At 45.6% G+C, this 10,607-nt stretch overlaps 1 protein-coding gene across 2 annotated transcripts in view; it reads right to left on the bottom strand.

Annotated features, from left to right (window-relative positions):
- Positions 1-935: 935 nt before the first annotated feature.
- EXOC4 (exocyst complex component 4) overlaps positions 936-10,607 on the bottom strand; it is a 568,367-nt gene continuing 558,695 nt past the window's right edge. For both annotated transcript variants that reach the window (XM_019543773.1, XM_019543775.1), the window contains exon 18: positions 936-2,417. In XM_019543773.1, coding sequence (XP_019399318.1) covers positions 2,180-2,417 — 238 coding nt within the window. In that variant the 3' untranslated portion in view covers positions 936-2,179. The remainder of the gene's footprint in view (positions 2,418-10,607) is intronic.

The raw sequence follows: 10,607 nt of genomic DNA, 5'->3' as shown, positions 1-10,607 counted from the left end.
TGCTAGCATCTCCAGGTTTTGGACATGCAGGCATGTCTAAAAGGCTCCACAACAGCTGTACCACTGCCAGGGAACCCGTGTCCCATAAAAATATAAAATCTGCTTTTCCAAATGGGGCATGAAAGCCCATTAATGTGGATTAATAAAGGGACACGTGGACAGTTAGAGGATGCTGAGGAGGTTTCACCATCCTCCTTCAAAGCCTGAAAGTACCAGCTTGGACTCAACCCTAGCGTCATAGTTCAGCAACATTTCCCACTGAATCCTTTGGCAAAAACCTAAAGCTATGAGGAAATCGGAAAGACACTTTGTGAATATTAGAGATGCTGTTTTGGGTCAGTCTTCATACCTGTCTAGCCCAGCACCCTGCTTCTCACAATAGTGGAGAGCGGATGCCATGGGGAAAAGCACATAAAAACAAGGCCTAACCAGACTCATCTGTTTCCTGCACCTTTCCCCCTTACAGTTTCCAGCATTCAAAGGCCTAAAAGCCCTTATTTGGAGATGACACCCCTTCGCCATCTTCTTTAATACCCACTGATGAACCCGTTCTGTAATTTTGCCCTGTCCCCTTTGAACCTGGTCAAATCATCAGCCTCCACAACATCCTGTGGCAATGTGAAAAATGACTTTCTTGTGCTAGCTTTAATATGCTTTCCAATAATTTAATTGTCTGTCTCTTTGTCCTACTGTGATTCTGTAATGAGAGGAGGGATCGTACCATCAGGAGTCCTGGTTTCTACACCTGGATCTATTGCAACAGCTGACCTTCGCAAACCCACATCACCCTGTGCCTCTGTGCTTTTCTCATCTGTAAAATGTTGATAATACTTCTCACATAAGACTGTTATGCTGTCATCACTTTAACAGCATATGCCTGAAGACCTTTGGGCAATAGGCAGGTGTAAAAGAATAATAATTAAAAATCACAACAGTTTAAGGATTCTTAAAACATCCTTTTATTTTTTCCAGTTGTTTCAAGACTGAATCTGCACAAGCAGCTTTGCAAGGACAAAGAGAACATGTCTCAGGACATGACACCAAACGCAGGCTGGCTGTTTCCCTTTTGAAAAGATGAGGGTAGTGTGGACTTCCCATTAAAGGGCAGAATAAACATATCAGCCACAGATCCTCTTACCACGTAGGCGGGAGCAATGAATGGCAGAAGCAAGAAGGGCAACGAGGGTTGCTCGGTGGTGAGTTGGATGTTCAGCAACCCATTTCAGCCTGGAAGATACCCTGAACTTATGTGCTTCTTCTCTTGCTGTGCATTACTGTAGAGTGGAATAAGTCCATGCATCTCTTTTTGTGCCTCTTACAGGATCAGGAGGCATCTTTTAATCTGGTAAAAAAAAAGGCTCAAATAATAACTTTGGACAAAGAGCATTACATCTCTGAAACTGCCCTGACTGCTACTGGGTTAAGAATGTGTTTTCCTCTTGCTTTCACCATTCCCCACCCCCCAGCCAGGATGATTCATGGCTCTGAGGTGTCAGAAGACGAGAAACTGAAAATGATGGCTCAGTGTGTTGCCGCTAATGACATTGGCTCAGCACCATTCGAGATAAAAGCCAAGATCCATCAAGTCACGAACTGGCAACAAGTTCTCTTTGCAATGGGAAGAGCAGAAAGCAATGTGCCTACATATCACTGGAGAGAAGAGTAATAGGTGTGACAACTCAAACGGGCTTCCCATGCAGCGAGATCCGTGGGACCACTTCAAGGCCATCCAGCTCTCAAAGGAGAGGGTCGTGGTGCCAGTTAATATTCGTGACATCTCCATTTCTACAGTTGCCGACTAGCAAAGAGCAAATTCCCTCCCCTGGCTGGCTCCTTCAATCAGAGCTCAAAGTCCAGCAGCAATAGTTTAATAGAGACAGCCTGGTATAAATGTGCATAACCACACCCCCTACCCAGGGAGTTAAACTCTGCCAAGTTCCCCATGCTGAAGGGAGACCAGTGTAAATGCTCTCAGGATAATACAGTAGGGAAGCCTTGCACGATTAAATGTAAAAAAAGAAAAAACCACCCCAAAATATCCTTAGCCCAAATATCAGACTGCATTTCCCCCTGCTACTTGTGCAGTGAACACTGCCTGCAATACACCTTGGATCACTCCTCTATCAACTACACAGCAGGTTTTGCTTTGGAAAAGCAATATGGCCCCTGCTGCCTCGTGTTACACTGTAGTGATCTTCTTGTCCTTAGTAGCCTGCTTGATGGCAGCCTGCTCGCAGATGATCTCTTTCAGACGTTGCAGCCTCATGTTCTGGGTAGTCTGGTCCCCGACGCCAGTCTGGCTGCGGTGGAGCAAGCTCAAGGCATATATGTACTCCAGCTCCGTGTACTTCACCCCTTGATCCACCACAAGGTTCAAGAGCTCATCGGCCGTGTTGTACAGCATCTCGTAGTACTGCCTGGAAGGCAAGCAGAGAAACACAAAGTTAGCGTGACCTGGAAGTTGCCCCCCACCCAGAACTCCTTGGGACTGTAACACACTGCCATGCATCATTACTTTCATTTGGCTTGTCATGCCTCAAAATCTCAACCATGATCCTGGACTTCCCCGGTGCAAACCAGAAGACAGTCCCTGCCTCTTCCTCCTATAATCTAAAGATAAGGCAAGGTGGGCAGCGTCAGAAAGAAATGGCAGAGCATCTCTCTTGATTCCCACCATTCTTGCTACTCTTTACTCTGTCTACAGCTAAACCATGCATCTGCACCACAGGGAACTAAATGAAAAACCCTTCCTGGCAGCCAGATGTTACCTCCAGCCCGTAACTTGCATTCATTCAGCCTTCCTGAATCCCATCTGATCCACAGGCAAAATCTTCTGGACAGATGAGGTTCAACTACACAACCAGTTAGCAGGATCAAAGCTCACCCTGATCCCAGAGCTCACTTTAACCCTGTCTAACCAATGCTAATTTGCAGCCCAGAAGAGCTACAGGCCCTACAGTCAGCTAAGATCACCGTGCTTGCCCAATATTTTAAAACGGGATAAGGACAAAAACCCTTCTCTCTCTATCCGACAAGAGCAGGGGCTCTTTTAATCAGTTAAGGAAGGTATAAGGTGATGGGGTAATTAAGCAGCCACAGACACGGTTCATTTTTATCAATATTGAATGCACTGAAAGAATAAATGCCCAGGGATGTCACTTAAAGCCAGGAGTGGTTTCACTGAGGACAGCAGCACCCTGGCAAGGTGGATGATACTGCATGAGGTGGAGGGCTAATTATCAGACCTTAAAAGCAGGGAATGTATTTCGACTGCACCAGAGCCTGGATTTTAGTTCTGCGCTCCAGCTAATCAGAGAGAAGCAGTAAAAATCGCTTGTAATTTATCCCATTTGCAGCAGGTGACTGGCTGTGTTTTTGGGGTTTTTTTTTAAATTCTATTTGTTTTCCCCTTCTTTGGACAAAAGTTTCTTGAACAACCCATTGGGTTGAACGCTGTGGACCTGCAGCTATCTTTCTAGGGGTGGTGCTTGGGGACTGATGCAGGAGGCAAATGGGCTTCGCTCTGCCTCCTTGCGCAGCCTTGGACATGTCACAGAACTTCTCTTTGCCCCTCGCTTTCTCCATCTGTGCGGTTTGGAGAACACTGCTCATCAAGAAGGCTCTCCTGAAAGCTGCCAGGAGTCTCAGGCCCAGGCAATACCATTAAGACAGTGGCTGTGGTCCAGAGCCCCCCACATAGTGAGGGTTTGGAAGCACTTGGAATCGCAGAAAATGAGGGTTGGATGAGACCCCCAGGTGGTTGCATCTAGTCCAACCCCCTGCTCAAAGCAGGACCAGCCCCAAATACATCATCCCAGCCAAGGCTTTGTCTACCTGGGTCTTAAAAACCTCCAAGGATGGAGACTCCACACTTCTCTGGGTAGCCGGTTCCCGTGTTTTACTACCTTTCCCACAAAGCTCCCTTGCCCTCAGAAGCAGAGGCTAAACGAGTCAGGAAAAGGAAACCTGCTCATGCCACTCCAAAATACACTAAAGCATGAGGCATCCTTCAGTGTCGTTCACCCCAAAGAATCCCAGAGGCTTTGCTGGCTCTGAGAAATAAGAGCATGTACCTGGTCAAGAAGATGTGCTTGTCAGAGCAGCCAGACGGGCACGGGGTCAAGTGTTTATATCGACTTCTAGTGGCTGCAGTCCAGACAAGGTAGAGGACATAGGAAGAGGCACAAAATACGCCAGTATAACTTACCTCAGTTGTGTATACCCATAAAGAACTACACTAGAATCAAGGAGAGACACACGCGGCACTATCCTGGGGTAGGGTATACAGTAAATCGCTTGTACGGTGCCTCTCCACTGGGCTCTGATGGAGCGGGTAACAGTCTGCCTGCCTTGAACAAAATGGCACATCAGGATGGATGCAGGCAGACAGCACCTGAACTGATGCAACTGAATCTGGGTTAAATCACTCTCAGGGTATTTCAAGGATAACTCACCACTGCATTGCGGAAACCCATTTAGGGGGGTTGTAGGATTTCTCCATTATTTTTTAAACCATCATACTGCTGATTTTACCAGTGTAAATGTTACATCTGTCCGTGCCCATGCACCCTAATTGTATTTCCCCTACACACACCTCGTTGAGTCTGATCTGCCATCCGCTGTCCAAGTCACCTCTCTTTCTCCCACTGATTTCAAAGAAAACCCATTTTCTTCTTGTCCTAATCATGTCACTTGCCCATCAACAGCAAGTTCTGGGGACTGCATGCCGAGTCCCAGAATAGCTGAAATGCCACCAATTCACATTTGGCACCCCAAGATCTTATCACTCTGCTCTCGTTAGCAGATATGTGGTTGTCACAGTCCCTCCAACTATGAAGTTGATGGTGCTGACTGAACCCAATAACTTTCCACGTAGTGATCAAAAATATTTACTTACCCCCAGCGAAAGGTATTTTGCAGGGCTGAAATGGTCCCTTTAAAAGGCCTAGCGCAGAAGGCTGCTGCAGAAGGTTTGATGATACATTGCTGGGGGAAGCTAAGAGGCTTTGGGTCCAATTTACTCATTACCATACAAAAAAGCAGAAGTCCAAACCTTTTTGTCCTGACTGCCTTTTCCTCTCGACCAAGATGGCTACAACCTGGATACCTGACACATAGAAGACATCAAATTTCAGCCAGTTTTTTAAAACAAAATCTTCATATTTTCCCAAGCAGGAAGCACTTGTGACCACCTGAAACCGGAGATCCTGCTCCTGCCTTTCTTTCAAGGTCATTTGCATCATCACAGATCCTCACAGGAGGTGAGACGCTCCTTACCAGCTATGAACTGACTGCCCAGAGGAGTTTTCCAATTACTGACTCCTCTGTGAAATCCTATGAAATATGAACTTTCACGTCTAATCAGGAGAACTTTTACAATCTTTTCTCCGATGCCTGATGAAGGGGGTTTGTGTCCCAAAGCTTGCAATTAAAGCCATTTTTTTGCAAAAATCTTGTTGGTCTAATAAAAGATGTCATCTCTACTAGCAGTCCTTTTCATCTAGATCTATATGGCTACAACCTGCATACCTGAAGTCCAAACCTAACTTTGCCTCTTACAGGCCGTGACATAGAACTATCGCTACAACATCTGCTTGCCTGTAGCTGTAATCCCATGAAAAGCACAAAGCACCAGTACCAACGGATAAAGATCCTGAAACAGAAGAAAATACTGCTTAAATCATAACGTCACTGGCATGGGCCTACACTTCTAAATCACCTTTCCACCATACACTGGACTTTTTGCTTGAAACCTGCCTGCTCCCCTGAGTAGGTGCATGAGACTGAAACAGCACAATTAGTGGGTGCCAGGCATGCAACAGCAGTGGCAGATCACAGACCCTCATATCACAGCATGGGGCCCAGCCCCTTTTATAGCACCTGGGATGCGACAACGCTGTCTCCTACATGGCTACTTGCAACTGATACAACGGGACCCCTGGTCACAGGCAGAGTAGCTTCAAGAGGCCTAAACGTGAACACAGGGGCGCGGGCTTCCTACATTTTAATTCCAGCTTCTTCTATGGCTTTAGCCAAGTCTTATCTTTCTGCTTGAGGGCTTTCATTTGTCAAATCACCCCACAGTGCGAGGGATCTGGGATACTTAAAAGGACCTAGGTTTAAACGATACCTAAAAACAGATTATTTCATCCAGTTGGGCACCTATGCACATGCTTGCTTCTCCAAAGCGCTTGGAGTCCCGCTGCTGCTATTTACTTGAAAGGGAGCTGATGAAGTTCAGTATTTTGGAAAATTAGGCCTCTTACCTAGGTGCTCGAATATGGATTCCATAGGTCTAGCAATAGGGTAATTTGGAAAAGACCAGTATTTATATTATATTACACTGGGGCTGGGCAGCCAGGCAATTGACCAATCAAACACTGTCAATTGACTGGTCAAGTGACGACATACTGTTTTGACCAGTTAAAGATTATACCAATTTTACCAAAAAAGACCCTAATTTTTTTTGTCGTTTTCTTGACAGAAATATGATTTTTTTTTTGTTTTTTAACACATTTCTTAATGGAAAATTTGTACTTGTTCTGTATATGACTCGGCCCTATTGCCAATTTTTTTACAATTTTTGACCGATACTTGACCAGTCAAGGGACCAAACTTTATTTGACCGGTCAAATACCCAATCCTATTGTATATGCACCATTAAAAGAACATTAAGATTCAGATACAAGTTGGAGCATCTTTCACCAACTCCATCTAACGAGAAGGCTGCGGCCTCCTTCCTTCAGACCTGTGTCTGGCCACCATATCCATGCCTTCATAATCTCAAGGCCAGCCTACTGCAATGCCGTCTGCACAGGGCTTCCCTTGAAAATGAACCTAGCAGCTGCAGCCAGTGCAGGATGCTGCAGCCTGCTTTCCAACACTGGGGGTTCACCAGGAGCACATAACTCCAGTGCACTGGCTCCCAGTAGCTTTTGGGGCACAATTTTAAGGTGCTGGTTTTGATATATATGGCCCTAAACAGCCTGGGTCCTGTATACCTAATCTTCTCCCTTACACCCCACCATGATCCCTAAGGTCAGCCGAATGCAACCTGCTGCAAGCACCGTTAAGCGCACCAGGTCCATTTGATGAAAATGCATGGGAGGTCGTTCTTGGCAGGGCTGGAACTTGCTCCTACTTGAGCTCCCCAGAGCCTGAGCCTGGACAGCTTTCAGAAGCGTTTTAAGAATTTCTTATCTGGGCAGGCATTTAGGAAACAAAGTTAGGCTGAGATACTGCTAACAGGTGGGACCTTTGGTTTCCACTGATATTCTTGTTCCCTTGCAACTCTCCTGTTCTATAAATTATTCTGTTCTATTGCTGTAAGTTGCCTTTAGCCTTTGTTGGGAAGAACAGCATGGAAATTGAACAAATAAGCACACCAGTAGGTACTCAAAGGGCGCATTTACTGCACAGTAACTGAAATTACTGTATAGTACAGGAGCTCATCTACATGTGCACACCTGCACTGTACAGTAAACATGGCGACTTATGCCAAATTAGTGCCATGCAGGTATCAAATTTACGCCCGATTAGTTACTGCGCAGTAGCGCACGTGTAAATGCTTTACTGAGCAGTAACACTGTGTGTATGAACTGACTTGGGACTAAATTTAGTCCCAAGTCAGTCCATGCACAGCGTTAATGTGCTTTAACACCTTCCCGTGTAGACATAGTGTAAATGCATGTGTAGACATGCCCAACCTATGTTAAAAGAGCAGTAAGGTTCAGTCACATGTATGCAAAAGCTCAGAAACACTTATCCCCTTCCAGGATTTGCCAAATTTGGCTCAGACACGGATTGCAGGAAAGTAGGGCTGAAGTGACTTCTCAAGGGCATCTAGTCCAGCCCCTCACTCAAGGCAGGATCACCTCTGAGTTAACCATCACAGCCAGGTGTCTGTCTAACCTGCTCTTCAAAATTTCCAAGGATGGAGGTTCCACAACTTCCGTAGGCATCTTGTTCCAGTGCTTGACTACCCCCGTAAAGGCCCATAATGAACTTACATGCCATAATAAAATATAGCAGAAAGGTGCATCCCTCACATGACAAACTCTTCTGTGCCAAACTACAAGCCCCATTTCCAAAACACTGGGGCCACTAGAGCTTGGCCAAGGGGGCTGGCTTAAATCAAGAGAGACACAATATTTCCCTGTGCTCTCATTCCCAGAAGTGCACAGACTGCACTGGCTGAAACTCTGCTAATTCATTCAGCCCAAGGCAGATGGCCAATGTGGAAAATTTCAACCCAGAGGGTTAACATTTGGTCCAGTGACAAGAAGCTGAAAAGTAGGTTTTTATAACGGGAAGTGCTGGAAAAACCTCAATGGATAGGCTGGGTCATCAGCTTTGTTGCTTAGGAACACACGTACCGAATCTTCCAAGTCCTCCCAGACCCCAGTTAAATCCAACAACTGTCCTCTGAAAAACTGGTTTTATAGTGTTTGCAAATTGCATAGATCCAGCACAACCCACAGTGGCATTTTTGCACTTAACCTGATTCTGGATTCCTCTTGTCACTTTTTGCAGCATCAGATTGTTTTTTAATTAAAAATCTCCCACCAAATAAAGTGAAAGGTATGCATTTTTAATTGGGCACAATTCAAATCCTGCCTCTTTGGCATGGTGTTGCCTTTGGCCAAACCCTATTTGCATGAATAATTATGCACTCCATTATTGAATTCGCTCAACTTTTTCCTCCCTTGTCTTTGAAAGTATTAATAAATATTGATCAGACACACTCATGTTTGCCTTTGCCCAAGCAATTCTGATGGACTCATCGTCTGATGTTATCAAATAATGAAATATGAAAGAGTGAGTGGAATTAGCCTCTCGTTCTGTGATTTTTTATTTAGGCTCTTCATTTTACTTTCAGAACTGTGTTTGTTCCTGCCATTATAAATGCTCTTTTGATTATCAGAAGGGAGCGGGGGATGGAGAGGGAAGAGGGAGGAAGACAGGTTAGGGAGAAGTGTTTTGCACACAATGGAACTTTGCAAACATTTTGCTTTTTAATACTGCTGTCTAAAACTGAGACAAATTAATATTTATCAAACACCTCTTCCATCATCTGATGAGCAGGTTAATAAATAATGATATTTGAGTATTAACACCCCTTAAAAAAAACCTCAAACCCAGTCTAGCACTCCAACCTTCAATCAGCTTCAGTGTAACTGTGTATATGCAAAGGTGTTTATCTGGTGTGGCAGCAAGAGGAGAGATGCATGAACCTCTATGGCTAGGGACAGAAGTTGCACATAAACCGGTTTAAGTGATCGGAAACTGGTTTAAACCTCTAACAGAACAGAAGTTCAGTGCACATAAATTAGTTTCAAAATGGCTGAAACTGGTTTAAGATAAACCTGGTTGAATGTCGTATCTGACTTAACTGATTTAGGTCAAACCACTTTATGAAACTTCTGTCCCGGACCCCTGGGACAGAATGGGCTGGAAGCAGACCCTGAAAATCCACATGCACCTGAAAAAACGCACTGAAAGCAGAAGAGTAGCTTGTTGGGGCAAGGTCTATTCATGTGGACACAGATCTCATCAAGGCAGATCTTCCGTGTCGCACACCTGCACAGCACCTGGCATCACTGAGGCTCCCAGATGCTGCTGTGATGCAGACACAAAGTTTGTGAGCAATTCCTGATCCAGTCCCGACTGCTTTGAAAGCCACGTGAAGGGGCAGCGTTAACCAAAGAGCCACAACAGTACGCTGCTGGGTGAATTGTGGCACCCATGCTCCATTGGCAGCAGTAACTGTGCAGAGCTTGCACCACAGTTGGGAGAAGTAGAAGCATTATTCAGGCCTCCAGGAAAGACCTGCCCGCTGATCAGACAACTTGGAAAGCATCTTTTGTAAAGTGCCACAGGTCCTAAATTGAAGACCCACAAGTGGCTTGAGAGCTGCTGTCTGCGCATCACCGAGTCAGCTACAATCTCTGCAAGATCTTCTCTGCCAACAGCTCCTGGCCTCACAAAGCCTCTTGCGATCAGCCTGAGGAAAACCTCCAACTTCTTGCTCAATCTGATGACTTGGGGCAACTCTCACCCTGTTAGCCCTAACATCTGCAAGAGTGGCAATGGGTGTAGCATGCCTCCTTGGACAGGGGTTTTAGTCCCTTAATGGCTCCTGAATTCCAGTAGAAAAAACAGGAACGGCTCTTAGGAGAGGAAGGAAGCAATTATCTTCCTGGTAGAAGCTGGAGGTGACAACCGACACCAAAGGAAAACCCCTCTCCAGCCTTCATTTCTTTAGTGGGAGGTGAGGATGGGGAGTGAAGGAACATCTCAGGACTACAATTAAGTCGTAGGAGACTCCACAGTGGAAGCCCTCAAGAGCTGGTAGCAGGTGGCAAAACTAGCCTCGATTGTCTCTACAGCATATAGGATCTGCTTGGCCTATATAAGGCTCAATTGTACAGCCGCCGATTGCCTGAGTAGCCTCCAACTCACAGGACTATTCAACTAAGCTAATCCTCTAAGGGCTGTGGGATGGGGCCTAAAGCTGATCTTTGGTGAGACAGTGCTCTGCTGATAAGATTTTGGTAAGGGGACTCTGCCTTGATCTTTAGGGACCGTGGAGCCCAGCTGAAAGCCCA

The sequence above is a fragment of the Crocodylus porosus genome, unplaced genomic scaffold, assembly GCF_001723895.1.
Source record: "Crocodylus porosus isolate Cpor-Errol unplaced genomic scaffold, CroPor_comp1, whole genome shotgun sequence".
In the NCBI taxonomy this organism is placed as follows: domain Eukaryota; kingdom Metazoa; phylum Chordata; order Crocodylia; family Crocodylidae; genus Crocodylus; species Crocodylus porosus.
Note: the sequence above shows the minus strand (reverse complement) of the source record. Positions and strands in the feature narration are given on the sequence as shown.